Source organism: Heptranchias perlo, chromosome 20, assembly GCF_035084215.1.
Source record: "Heptranchias perlo isolate sHepPer1 chromosome 20, sHepPer1.hap1, whole genome shotgun sequence".
NCBI lineage: Eukaryota > Metazoa > Chordata > Chondrichthyes > Hexanchiformes > Hexanchidae > Heptranchias > Heptranchias perlo.
This window is the reverse complement of record NC_090344.1, coordinates 13151570-13166481: the sequence shown is the minus strand read 5'-3', so window position 1 is coordinate 13166481 and position 14912 is coordinate 13151570. Positions and strand designations below refer to the sequence as shown.

General features: G+C 42.3%; 1 protein-coding gene across 1 annotated transcript in view; it reads left to right on the top strand.

The window, feature by feature from the left end:
* Positions 1-14912, top strand: part of LOC137335927 (deleted in malignant brain tumors 1 protein-like) — a 60450-nt gene that overhangs the window by 10500 nt on the left and 35038 nt on the right. Inside the window, exons 2-3 of the mRNA XM_068001440.1 lie at positions 11271-11585; positions 13403-13657. Of these exons, the coding sequence (XP_067857541.1) occupies positions 11271-11585; positions 13403-13657 (570 nt within the window). The remainder of the gene's footprint in view (positions 1-11270; positions 11586-13402; positions 13658-14912) is intronic.

Genomic DNA, 14912 nt, shown 5'->3' with positions numbered 1-14912 from the left:
CCTGCAGAGTTTCATGAGACATCAGGACTTGTTTCTCAATCACCTGCCACATGCTCGATATTTTTGTTAAGTTTGTCAGTCGATGACTTAGTTCAGTTTCTCGCTGTTTCCAGTGTGTGTTCGGTTATATTTATTAATCTCTATCAGTAAGAAATACTAGTTTACAGAGAGGGAAACGTTCTCGCACTGTTATCAGAGAGATTGTGCGTTTACTTTAAGTATTAGGGTAAATCTCATTTTATTTTATAAATCTAATTGAATACTAAAATACTGTTTCTGTTGGTGATTTAAAGAGCTTTGATTGCAAAGCATAAAACAGAGAAAAACGTGAAATGTACTTTACTCCCTGAATTATTTTCATAAATCTAAGGCTCGTGAAAGCCAATTTATAAAACGCGTGCTTATTTTGTTCCAAATTGTCTTTGAATGTGATCGTGTGATGTGTAAATTAAATAGTGTAAATGAAATTGTACATTTTTTGTTCAATGCACGTTGTTGGTTGTCTGATTTTATGTTCCATCTGTTTCAAATAGACAACAATCCTTCATTTCTGTCGGTTACAGTGATCATGTTGAGGATATTTTAGATCTGATTAACACCGAGTTTAAATGACCGGAGGACATTTGTGTCAAACTTAGATTGAAAACTGAAACCCATCACAATACTGCGGCAGTTTGTTTCATTTTGTCTCGTAAGGCCCTTTTACAGACAGAGCAGACGAGAGTTGAAATTCTAATTGGACTATTTAAACTGAGCCTGTTAGAAGTAGAGCGCGGTCACTGTTAGAATAGAGAATATCGGAGTCTGGGGTGTAAGTTAACTCACTGAGTGTAGAACACCAGTCAAAGCTGCACCGACTGCCGACTGATCCCACACAGACATTTCTGTCCCCGATATTTCTCGGTAGAAGCGCTGTCTGACCCGGGTGTGATATAGAAAATTGAAATAAACATATTTTAAATAGTTTTTTCAACATTGGAGTTGGACAAGGTTTATAAATATTGTATAATTAAATGTGAACTAGAGATGGTACCAATACTGATTCAATTAGTATTAATTATTAGTATAATTATTATAATATACACTCCGAAAAATAATATTATTGATAGGTCCTAAATCTCCAAGTATTTGCTGTATGTGTATTCTTGTTTGGTTAGCGAGTATCTTCAAATTTATAAAGCTTTTATATGAAATTAAGCTTTTTGTTTGAGGCATTTGGATGTACAGTGTCTTCCTGTAAGTAATATTTCGTGATCTCTATGTTTATTCATCTCAACCAATAGGCAATGCTGGTTTGCAGACAGGGAAACGTTCTCACACTGTTACCAGATAGATTGTGCGTTTACTTTAAGTATTAGGTTAAATCTAACTTCATTTTATAAAACTGATTGGATACTAAAATGCTATTTTTGTCGGTGATTTAAAGGGCGTTGATTGCAAAGCATAAAACAGAGAAAAACATGACATTTATTTTACTCCCTGAATCATTTTCACAAATCTTGTGCTCATAAAAAACAACTTATGTAAATTATTTTATTCAATATTTGTCATTGAAAATCAATTTATAAACCAATTTATAAAAAGCGCGCATATTTTATTCAAATTTGTCTTTGAATGCGATCGTGTGCTGTGTAAATTAAGACGTATCAATTGATTTGTAGAATTTTTGTTCAATGCACATATTTGTTTGATTTTTATGTTCCTTCTGCTTCAAATGGAAAACAGCCCTCCATTTCTGTCGGTGTCAGAGAACATGTTGAGAATATTTTAGATCTGATGAACACCTAGTTTAAATTACCGGAGAACATTTGTGTCAAACTTAGATTTAAAACCGAAATCGATCACAAATCCGAAGGCAGTTTGTTTCATTTTGCCTCCTGCGGCTCTTCTACAGACAGAGCAGACTGGACTTGTAATTCTAATCGGGCTATTTAAACTGAGCCTTTCAGAAGTGGAGCGCGGTTACTGTTAGAATAGAGAGTATCGGAGTCTGGGGTGTAAGTTAACTCACTGAGTGTAGAATACCAGTCAAAGCTGCACCCACTGCCGACTGATCCCACACAGACATTTCTGTCCCGATATTTCTCAGTCGAAGCGCTGTCTGACCCGCGTGTAATACAGAGAATTGAAATAAACATATTTTAAACGTTTTGTTCAACATTACACTGTTGGATAAGGAATATATATATTGTTTGATTAAATATTAATTAGACGTTGAACCAATATTGTTTCAATTAATAATTATTTATATTAATATTATTAAGTACACTCTCTAAATCACTGAAACTTCCTGAATCTCTAGGAGCTTTGCTATGTGAGTATTTTTCTTCAGTTAATGATAATATTAATATTTATGACCTATTAAAATTGATTTTCTATTTCATATACTTATGATGAAGCAATTAATGTTTCTCAAGCTCCTTCCACATGCCTCATACTTTTTATACAGTATCATGTAGTGTTTAATGAGATATCGGGACCTGTTTCTCAATCTCCTTCCACATGTTCTGTACTCTGGTTCCTTTGTGTAACAAATTCTAAACTCATTGGTATATTCATCTTCGACAGAAAGCGACCAGAGCAATTTTTCCCCGGTCTTTTAAATATTCGCTGCATGTTTGGTTATTTTCTAAGCGTGGTATCGTTTATTCAGGGATTACATCCGGTTTCGAGTTATTGTCTTGGAAATTACTGTTTGCGCTGTTGACCAAAGAGTCTGGATTATTCGGTGTGACCTCCCTCTGTCCGGTGTTTTAATGGAATTTTTAACCTGTTCTACTCAGACTGAGGCATCTTAACCCAACGCCTTAACAGTTACTTCACTAAAAGCGGATATCTCTCGGCGGTAATCTTACATTTGAAGTAAAGTGAAATGTTTTAGTAATAATAATACTGCTAATAATTGGTGGATCGCGACGTGTTAACATCACGTTCCATTACTGGAAGCAGGTACAATTAATGTTTTAACTTCGATGTGGAGATGCCGGTGATGGACTGGGGTGGACAAATGTAAGGAATCTTACAACACCAGGTTATAGTCCAACAGTTTTATTTGAAAATCACAAGCTTTCGGAGGCTTTCTCCTTCGTCAGGTGAGTGTGGGATTCCTTGAAAGTTACCACATGTATAGTCAGAGAACAATGCCTGATGATTACAGATAATCTTTCCAACTGCCTGTTATCAAGGCAATCAAAGGAATTGAATAGTGTTCAGACAGAGAGACATTAGATACAAGACTACTGAATATACAAACGGCTAGAACCAAAGACATAGAGAGAGAGAGAAACATCCTAAAGGAAGAGAAAGAGAGAGAATCACCAGTTGCATTAAAAACAGATAACTTTTTTTTTTCTGCTGGTGGGGTTACGTGCAGCGTGATATGAACCCAAGATCCCGGTTGAGGCCGTCCTCATGGGTGCGGAACTTGGCTATCAATTTCTGCTCGACGATTTTGCGTTGTCGTGTGTCTCGAAGGCCGCATTGGAGAACGCTTATCCGAAGATCGGTGGCTGAATGCCCTTGACTGCTGAAGTGTCAAGGACACTTCCCAGTTGTGGAACACTTCAGCAGTCAAGGACATTCAGCTTTGTATCTCATTCAGGAAGTTAAATTCCCGAACCAGAATATCCCCAACTTCTGCCCTTTTAATTCATGTCCTTACAGTTTCTTTTTAATTATATTAATAATTGTATTTTACTGTTTGTTGTGATACAAGTGCAAACTAACTGAAGTATAACGATTACAATTAACTGGACAATTTCGCGCCAAGCTCATTGCTCTAAACATCAGGAGAACATTAGTGGGGTTTTGTGTGACCATTGAAATTTGAAGCGTTGGGGAACCGCGAGTCAGTGCAGGTCAGTGAGGGCAGGAGTGAAGGGTGAGCGGGACTTGGTGAGAGATAAGATATCAGCAGCAGAGTTTTGGATCAGCTGAAGTTTACAGAGAGTGGAGAATGATCAATGATTTGGACATGGGTTTACAGAGAATTAGATTCAACATTTATTTAAAAAGAAAATGAGAGCGGATTGGAAACTGTGAGGAAGGATACAGGAGATATTGGAGGAATCAGCAGGTTACGAGAGTTGTGTAGATGAATGGGAAATAGTACCGCCTGAGAAAAGGAAAAGACTGAACATTTATCCGATGTATCTTAGATCATAGGATCTCAGTAGGTACCGCACAGTAGGAGGCCATTCGGCCCATCGACCAATGGACGGACTTGGTTGTCCTCCAATTCTTGCCTCTTGCGCATCCCCTGATTTTAATCACTCCACCATTGGCGGCTGTGCCTTCAGTTACCTGGACCTCAAGCTCTAGAATTCCCTCCCTCAACCTCCCCACCTCTCTCTCCTCCTTTAAGGCGCTCCTGAAAACCTACCTCATTGAACAAGCTTTTGGTCACCTGTCCTAATATCTCCTTATGTCGCTCGGGGTCAGATTTTGTTTGATTACACTCTTGTGAAGCGCCTTGTGTCATTTTACGATGTTAAAGGCGCTATATAAATGCATGCTTTTGCTGTAGATTGCTTTTATTGATTCTTGGGGTGTGAGCATCACTGCCCGGTTTATTGTCCATCTGTCCTGCGAAGGTGGTGACGGGCGTTCTTCTTGGACTCCAATTCCTGTCGTGATGGTGTTCTGGGTTCATTTGCTGTCGATCCCGAGCTGCCCTGTGAAGGTGGTGGTGGGAATTCCTCTTGAATCACTTTAACATGAGAAGTATTGAGGCGCTGAACTTTTTTAAGAGAGTAAAGAGCACCAGCAACTATTTGCATTTATATAGCGCCTTTAACCTAGTAAAACGTCCCAAGGTGCTTCACAGGAGCGTTACAAACAAAATTTCACACCAAGCCGCATAAGGATTTAGTAAGACAGGTGACCAAACGCTTGGTGAAAGAGGTAGGTTTTAAGGAGTACCTTAAAGGAGGACAGAGAGTTAGAGAGGTGGGGAGGTTTAGGGAGGGAATTCTAGTGCTTAATGTCTGGGAAAGTGAAGGCACGGCCGCCAATGGTGGAGCGATTAAAATCGGGGATGCGCAAGAGGCAAGAATTGGAGGAGCACCGAGATCTCAGAGGATTTTAGGGATGGAGGAGGTTACAGAGATAGGGAGGGGCAAAGCCAAGAAGGGATTTGAAAACAATGATGAGAATTTTAAAATCGAGGCATTCCCGGATCAGGAGCGAATGTAGATCGGCGAGCACAGTGGTGATGGGAGAACGGTCTTGGTGCGAGTTAGGATCAGGGCAGCAGAAGTTTGGATGAGCTCAAGTTTATGGAGCGTGGAAGATGGGAAGCTGGCTCGGAGAACATTGGAATAGTCCAGTCTGGAGGTAACAACGGCATTGATGAGGGTTTGAGCAGTGGTTCAGCTGAGGCAGGGGTGGGGATAGTGAAAGATTATTCCCTCTCGTCTGTCAATGCGTAACAAGAAAAGGGTAATTTGTGTGACACTGACTATTATCAGGGGGAGTTGGTAAGGACTGTGAGGCACTACTGGGGTGGAATCAGGTCGTGCACAGTCTACATTACAGAAACGGGGCAGAAAGACACCAGTGAGATTATGTTTGGGAAACTGGCTATCATTCAATAATTCTCGGCAAGCAAGCTGAGGACAGGAATCGATGTCACACTGTCATAAGAACATAAGAAATAGGAGCAGGACTGGGCCGTATGGCCCCTCGAGCCGGCTCCACCATTCAGTAAGATCATGGCTGATCTTCGACCTCAACCCCACTTTCCTGTCCTATCCCCATATCCCTTGATCCCTTTAGTGCCCAAATATCCATCGATCTCAGTCTTGAATGTACTCAATGACTGAGCATTCACAGCCCACTGGAGTAGAGAATTCCAACGATTCACAACCCCCTGAGCTACATCATTAAATAAATTTAAAACAGAAATAGATAGTTTCCTAGAAGTAAAGGGAATTAGGGGTTACGGGGAGCGGGCAGGAAATTGGACATGAATTTAGATTTGAGGTTAGGATCAGATCAGCCATGATCTTATTGAATGGCGGAGCAGGCTCGAGGGGTCGATTGGCCTACTCCTGCTCCTATTTCTTATGTTCTTATGTTCTTAAGAATTTTTTCCTCATCTCGGTCCTAAATGGCTTACCACTTATCTTGAGACTATAATACATAACCGAGACAATAGAAAGTGACCAGAAAATCTGTGCAACACAATATCATCAGGGGGATTTTGAGGAGGTCAATATACTGCCTACATTTCAAAGAACAGCAAAGCTTAACCAGTCAACGATAGGACCATGAACTGAACATCATTACCTGGTAAAATGATGGGACAAATCGGAGAGGGCAGGTTACAAGAGAACCCATAAAGCAGGAATTTAATAACGAACAGCCCGCACAGAGTTAAGAGGCGAGATACAACCTGATCAACTCTTTTTTAAAATGTTGTTTTGTTTGACGAAGATATGAATTCAATGAGTCATAGAACCCCCAATTAGAACTTGAAAAGATCCACGTGGAAGAATATGGATCAAACTAAAAGGCATCGAAATTCATCACACATAGAAACAGAGACAATAGGAGCAAGATTAGGCCATTCGGCCCTTCAGCCTGCTCCACCATTCAAAATGATTATGGCTGATCGTCCAACTCAGTACCCTGTTCCCACTTTTCCCCCATATCCCTTAATCCCTTTAGCATTAAGAAATATATCTATCTCCTTCTTGAATATATCTAATGACTTGGCCTCCACCGCCTTCTGTGGTAGAGAATTCCACAGGTTCACCACCCTCTGAGTGAAGAAATTTCTCCTCATCTCGGTTCTAAATGGCATTCCCCGTATCCTGAGACTGTTACCCCTGGTTCTGGACTCCCCAGCCATCGGGAATATCATCCCTGCATCTAGTCTGTCTAGTCCTGTTAGAACTTTATATGTTTCGATGAGATCACCTCTCATTCTTCTAAACTCTAAAGAAAAGAGGCCTAATCGACCCAATCTTTACTCATACGTCAGTCCTGCCATCCCAGGAATCAGTCTGGTAAACCTTCGTTGCACTCCCTCCATGGCAATGACATCCTTCCTCAGATAAGGAGACCAAAACTGCACACAATACTCCAGATGTGGTCTCACCAAGGCCCTGTACAACTGCAGTAACACATTCCTGTTCCTGTACTCAAATCCTCTTGCAATGAACGCCAACATACCATTCGCCTTCCTAACTGCTTGTTGCACCTGAATGCTCGCTTTCAGCGACTGGTGTACAAGGACACCCAGGTCTCGTTGCACCTCCCCTTTTCCCAATCTATCACCATTCAGATAATAATCTGCCTTTCTGTTTTTACAACCAAAGTGGATAACCTCACATTTATCCACGTTATACTGCAACAGCCATGTTCTTGCCCACTCACCCAACTTGTCTGAATCACATTGGAGCCCCTTTGCATCCTCCTCACAGCCCACATTCCACCCCAGCTTTGTGTCGTCTGCAAACTTGGAAATGTTACATTCCGTTCCCTCATAGAAATCATTGATACATATTGTGAATAGCTGGGGCCAAAGCACTGATCCCTGCGGTACCCCACTAGTCACTGCCTGCCATCCGGAAAAAGACCCGTTTATTCCTACTCTCTGTTTCCTGTCTGTCAACCAATTCTCAATCCATGCCAGTATATTCGCCCCCCCCCCCCTCAATCCCATGTGCTTTAATTTTGCACACTAACGTCTTATTTGGGACCTTATCAAAAGCCTTCTGAAAATCCAAATGCACCACATCCACTGGTTCTCCCCTATCTGTTCTACTAGTTTCCTCCTCAAAAAACTCCAGTAGATTTGTTAAACATGATTTCCCTTTCATAAACCCATGCTGACTTTGTCCAATCGCGTTAATGCCTTCCAAGTGTTCTGTTATCATATCCTTTATAATAGACTCTAGCATTTTCCCCACTACTGATGTTAGGCTAACTGGTCTGTAATTCCCTATTTTTTCTCTCCCTTCTTTTTTTAAATAGTGGGGTTACATTTGCCACCCTCCAATCTGTAGGAACTGTTACAGAGTCTATAGAATTTTGGAAGATGACCACCAATGCATTCATTATTTCCAGGGCCACTTCCTTTAGTACAATTGAATACTCTTTATTTCAAAGTATTTTTCCGTTCCTTCCTTCATGAACATTGGATCAAAATCCTGGAATTCGCTACTTAACATCACGTGAGAGCGCCATCTCTGTGAGCACTCCAACGTGCCAAAGTGCGGCCCATCACTGCCACCTTCTCAGGACACCTACACATGGGTAATAAATAGTCAGAGCATTGTCATAAAAGGATAATAGAATGCTGGCCTTTATATCTGGAGGACTAGAATACAAGGGTAGAAGTTATGCTCCAGCTGTATAAAGCTTTGGGCACTGCACCTTTGGAAGGATATATTGGCCTTGGAGGGAGTGCAGTGTAGATTTACTGGAATGCTACCTGGACTATAATGGTTAAATTACTAGGAGAAATTACACAAACTAGGGTTGTATTTTCTAGAATTCAGAAGATTAAGGGGTGATTTGATCAAATTTTTCAAGATATTATGGTAAACTGATAAGGTCGATAGAGAGAAACTATTTCCGCTGGTTGGGGATTTTAGGCCGAGGGCACATAGCCTAAAAAATAGAGCCAATGCTTTCAGCAGTCAAGTTAGGAAACACTTACAGACACAAAGGAGGAGAAAGGATATTATTAAACTAGAAAGAGTGCAGAAATGATTTACTAGGATGCTACCGGGACTTGATGGTTTGACTTATAGGGAGAGGTTGGATAAACTGAGACTTTTTTTCCCTGGAGAGTAGGAGGTTTAGGGGTGATCTTATAGAAGTCAATAAAATAATGAGGGGCATAGATAAGGTAGATAGTCAAAATCTTTTCCCAAAAGTAGGGGAGTCTGTAACGAGGGGGCATAGATTTAAGGTGAGAGGGGAGAGATACATAAGGGTCCAGAGGGGCAATTTTTTCACTCAAAGGGTGGTGAGTGTCTGGAACGAGCTACCAGAGGCATTAGTAGAGGCGGGTACAATTTGGTCTTTTAAAAAGCTTTTGGACAGTTACATGGGTAAGATGGGTATAGAGGGATATGGGCCAAGGGCAGGCAATTGGGACTAGCTTAGTGGTATAAACTGGGCGACATGGACATATTGGGCCGAAGGGCCTGTTTCCATGTTGTAAACTTCTATGATTCTATGATAACTCTCTTGAAAAATCGGCAATTGATGCTAGCTCAATTGTGAACTTTAAATCTGAAATTGATAGATGTTTCTTAACCAAAGGTATTAAGGGATATGGGGCTAAGGCGAGTATGTGGAGTTAGGTCACAGATCAGCCATGGTCTCATTGAATGGCGGAACAAGCTTGAGGGGCTAAATGGCGTACTCCTGTTCCTATATTTCTGTGATCCCATGACACCACAAGGAGCGTGCCTATCACCATCACCTTCTCAGGGCATCTACACACCGGTAATAAATGGTCAGAGCACCGTCCCCACAAGGAGCGGGCCCATCACCATCACCTTCTCAGGGCATCTACACACCGGTAATAAATTGTCAGAGCACCGTCACCACAAGGAGCGGGCCCATCACCACCGCCTTCTCAGGGCAAGTACACACGGGTAATAAATGGGCAGATCCCACGTTGCCTCATCCGGAGAATAATGTAAGTCCTCGGAACACATAATGGTGAGCGGAATTATTCTCCATGTGTTACACATCGACCAGAGAAATTATTGTACAGTGTAAAATAACGCGCAATATTTCTGACCCTATCCCCTCCCGCTACGATAATTCGAGTTGAAATCGGTGAACATTAAGAGGTACCTGAAATAATCGAAGTGTCCACAAGTGGGTTATTAAAGGCAGATATATTTAATTAATTTAACGGAGGCTTTAGAAGATATCACTAATTGTACATGTTATCTAGACAATGAAAGTGGAGCACATACATTGTATGTGGATTTCAACAAGGAATTTAAAATAGGCGTATGGTACAGGAGGAGACAGAGCAGAATGGAGAGACCATTGGGTGTCAGACACCAAAGAAAGGAGTCGGGTTAATGGGTCTTGTTCAGTTTGAAGATAGGGTCAGAAATAGTGCACCCAGCTGTCAGTGCTGGGGGTATATATATATTTATGTATTTATGTGGGTGTGTATGTGTCTGGGTTTTCGTGTAAGAGTCTGTGTGTGTGTGTCTTCGTGTATTTGTCCGTGTGAGTATATCTGTGTGGTTATAGGTGTGTGTGTGTGTGTGTGTGTGTGTGTGCCTTTGTGTATGTGTGTCTGTGAGTGTATGTGCGTGTGTGTATATTAATTTTCTGGATACATTGTAAGCACGTTACAAATGTTAGAATGTTGTAGAGACTCAATTTGCCGTTTTATAAGGAATGAAGAACAGATGAAATCACAGACCCCGGTATCATTTCTTACACAAAGTGATGGGAATATTTACTCACAGTTTGTTGTATTTTAACTTTTGTTTCCGATATTTTCATTCATTTCTTGCCCGAGCGAACTCTAATTCTCAATGTCTCATTTCAGGCAGACCCGGGAACATTCAGGCTGACCGGCCAGGTAATCGCCCTTTATTTCAGATTCTCTGTTGAGGCAAATAGAATAGATGCATTTTAAGGGGAAGCTTGATAAGCAGATGAGGGAGGAAGGAATAGAAGGATATGCTGATAGGGTGAGATAAGGTAGGGAGGGAGGAGGCTCTTGTGGAACTTGAACACCGGCATAGACCCGTTGGGCCGAATGGCCTGTTTCTGTGCTGTCGTCTCGATGCAACCGATCCCATGACGATCACATGACCATCCAGCGCCGCCTCTTTCTCGATTGGCTCCGGGGGCAAAATATCTTTCAATCCTTACTGGAGCTGGGCTCTTATTATACTTGGCCAATCAGTTCTGAGCATCAGTGACAGCTGATCATTGAAGCTGCGCTGTTGACCACTTCAGACTGAAATACATTCTGAGCCGATCGCCCATTCGCACCCGTGGGAGCCGCGATGGAGCTGGTAATCTCCCGGTGACTGGGGGTTTAATACACTGTAACCGCTTGATGTTATTTCTGATATTTTACACACTGTGGGACTGGTGAATTGGGACAGTCCGTGCGCTGGGAGACTGGGGGTTTAATCCACTGTAACCGCTTGATGTTATTTCTGATATTTTACAGACTGTGGGACTGGTGAATGGGGACAGTCCTTGCGCTGGGAGACTGGGGGTTTAATACAATCTAACCGCTTGATGTTATTTCTGATATTTTACAGAGACTGTGAAGCTGCGACTGGTGAATGGGGGCAGTCCGTGCGCTGGGAGAGTGGAGATTCACTACAAAGGACAGTGGGGAACTGTGAATCATGATTTCTGGGACCTGCGGGACGCCGCTGTCGTGTGTCGGGAGCTGGGCTGCGGGGCCGCGCTGTCAGCACCGGGCGGGGCTCACTTTGGGAAAGGGTCCGGGCCCATTGTGACGTATGATGTTGAGTGCGGCGGGACCGAGGCCGCTCTGCGGGACTGTGTTTCCCGTCCATGGGATCACCGCTCCTGGTCACACTCCAAAGATGCCGGCGTCATCTGCTCAGGTAAAAATCTTCCTTCTGTCTCTCATCTCCCGCCGGGTCTGAGGGTTTCCGGGAAAAGCGAGAGTAAAATAATCCGGGACTGTCCGTACCCGGAAAGTGAGGTGATAATTCCAGTATTCTCAGATTATTATTAATCTTGTATTGTTAATATTAGGATCATTGCTTGTGTTCTAATATCACTATTATTATATTTAATAAACGACCTCCACCTGGAGCAGTAAATACCTGATACGCGGCACATTTACAAAGCAGACAGAGCAAGTTCCCATTGAGATTTGACCCAGAGCCGCGGTGAATGAGCCGAACCGCTGGAAATGTCCCAATCTCAATCCAACTCTCCATTCGAAACCCACCAGCCGCTACCGGGCATGCGCCGTGAGCCCGGCTGCGCCCCTGCACTCATCGCCTGATGTGAGATGTGTGATTTTACTCTGACTCTGACTCTGAAGCTGAGACTGGGAGGGAGGTTTCTCAGCTTCGGGGGGAGACTGTGCAATGGGTCCACAATTACTGTGGGCAGCACTGATGGAAACTGCACAGTAAGATCCCTCAGCGTCCTGCATTTCCTACTTTTTTGATATTTTAATGAATATTGAAAAAGCCAATAAAAAAGACAGAATCTCAGACAAAGAGGTAAAAAAGCCAGGAAAACTGTTCTAATAAATAGACACACTCCCGCGGATCTACTTGAACATGAATGGGGAGTTCTCCTGGAATCGTGGCCCCTCGTTTTGGGCCTGCTCCCATCAAGGCAGATGAATTGGCAATTTTTCCCACTTACAAGTTGTGGAATCTTGCTGAGCGCAAAATAGCCGTCCCTGAAAAATGCCGGTATAGTATTTTGTGATTTAGAATATAAGAACATAAAAAATAGGAGCAGGAGTAGGCCAATCGGCCCCTCGAGTCTGCTCCGCCATTCAATAAGATCATGGCTGATCTGATCCTAACCTCAAATCTAAAGAACACAAGAAGTAGGCGCAGGACCCGGCCACTCAGCCCCGGGCCCGCTCCGCCACCCACAGAGCCTTGACCGATCCGAACTCAGCTTCATGTCCAATTTCCTGCCCGCTCCCCGTAAACCCTGGTTCCCTTTACTTCTAGGAAACTGTCTATTTCTGTTTTAAATGCAATTAATGATGTAGCTTCCATAGCTTCCTGGGGCAGCAAATTCCACAAACCTACTACCCACTGAGTTTAGAAGTTTCTCCTCATCTCAGTTTTGAAAGAGCAGCCCCTTATTCTAAGATTATGCCCCCTAGTTCTCGAATTGTCTGTGAATAAACTATTAATGTTCTCGACAGACTATTTTAGAACAACTCTCCCTACAATTAAGTACACAGGGACACACAGGACTGGAAAGACCACCATGATGGATCTGGATATCTCATAACTCTCTGTCCATTTTTATCTAGGTCTTTATCCATCTTTCTCTTGAATTTTTCCGAATCTGATTGCCTCATAGCTCGCAATTCAGTTTGACTCTTCTCACTAATCGATATTCTGAAAGATCCCTCAGTGTGAGTGAGTTAAACGCCTAACCTGCCCACAATAATGATGCAGATCTTCTCGTTTGTGACAGAAATATTTTAGTATTGATTCCCTAAACTTTTGGCCGTCTCAGTGCCGATTATGCTGTGGCCCCTGAATTAAATTTTGCAATGTCCTGATAACAATTTCAAAATAGACGGCACTCTCTTTTTAAAAAAGATCACATGATACACGGCTATAAGATAGAAATTGATAACATGAACACTTCCCCTCAAACTCTCAACACATTTTAATATAAAGCCTTAAAATACTCACTGTATAATCCCCAGGAAGTTCCAAGCCAAGACTGGTGAATGGAGGCAGTCCCTGTGCGGGGAGATTGGAGATTAACTGGAGTGGAACCTGGAGGACAGTTTGCGGTGATCGGTCCTGGGACTTATGGAATGCCGAAGCTGTTTGTGAAGAGCTGGGCTGTGGCTCCGGGATAGCAGCGCCGCTTGATGCTCACTTTGGAGAAGGGTCAGTGTCTGTTATTGGTCCGCCTGGCTGTGGACACAAGCGAGATGTTGGAGTAATCTGTTCAGGTACAAACTCCGATAACTTGGTGTAGGATAATGTTCAATAAAATATGTTAACAGCTTGGCAAATTTAAAGACCATCACGGATAGTTAGTGTAAAGGGATATAGTGAAGGAGGAAGTGTAGAAATCACAGGGTACATGGGCATGATTCGCCAGAAGGCTCAGAACATCGAGTGGGACGTGGGTAACAATACCGTAACAATACAGAAGTTAGTACTGGTATCTGTGTATTGTGAATTTATTCTGTGTGATGGAGTCTAACATAGTTTAGTTTGGGCCAAAGCTAAGCATTTAAGATGTGTCAGTCTAAGGCAATTTAAGAAGAATGACAGAATTCATGATAACGATCTTTGTGAAGAAATGTGACTTAATTTGAAGACAGCATGTCTGGTTTTAGATTGCAAATATGCTGAGAAAAGGGTGTACGGTAACAGCCGTGCAAGATTATCTTATCCCCAGTGATAAGAGATGGAGCCATTCACATTCCAGCTGGAGTCACCTACATTCCAGCCAGGATGAAGTATTTGTGGCGCAACGTTGCCATTTACTAATGCCGTTGGATATGACACACAACGATCACATGATAATAGTCTTACAGTCAATAGGTGCAAAGCAAGTGACGTTACTTAGAAATGAACCATCCAGATGTATAAATATGACTGTACGTTAGAGTAAGTTGTGCTCAAGACTGCAAACTGCCTGATGAGCAGTCAGTTCGGACCACCCCGATGGATCACCTAAGTGTGGGTACATAGACACATTACTTGCATGTAATACTCAGTGTTCTGTCATTAATTAATAAACAGCTGTCAGATGTCCCAGGTCTGAAATCTGTTAATTTAATAAAGAAGAAGAAATAGGGACTGAAGCTGTTGTCTCCCACCTCTCAACATCGAATATTGTGCAACCAAACTGGTTACAAATAGTATGGGTACCTCTAGGTAGGTAGTGACAGATTGCAAACATTCACAGTTCGATAAAAGTAGAGTTCTAAACAGTGTTGGTATTAAATTTCTTCACCTTTTGGGTGAAAAGACAGAATTTTGCATGATTGTCCGCCATAATTCACCACTCACATTGGCTGACACATCCAATCAGAAGTCAGTTGTTATTTATCAATCCTATAACTTTGACAGGACATTTCAGATAGGTCAGTGCAATGGGCCTGAGAGACAGAATGTTCCATTTCCTCCAATGTGCTATAAAAATGGCTTGATCCGTGAAATGAGAATCGTGCATTTTCATAGAGCAGACAAGGA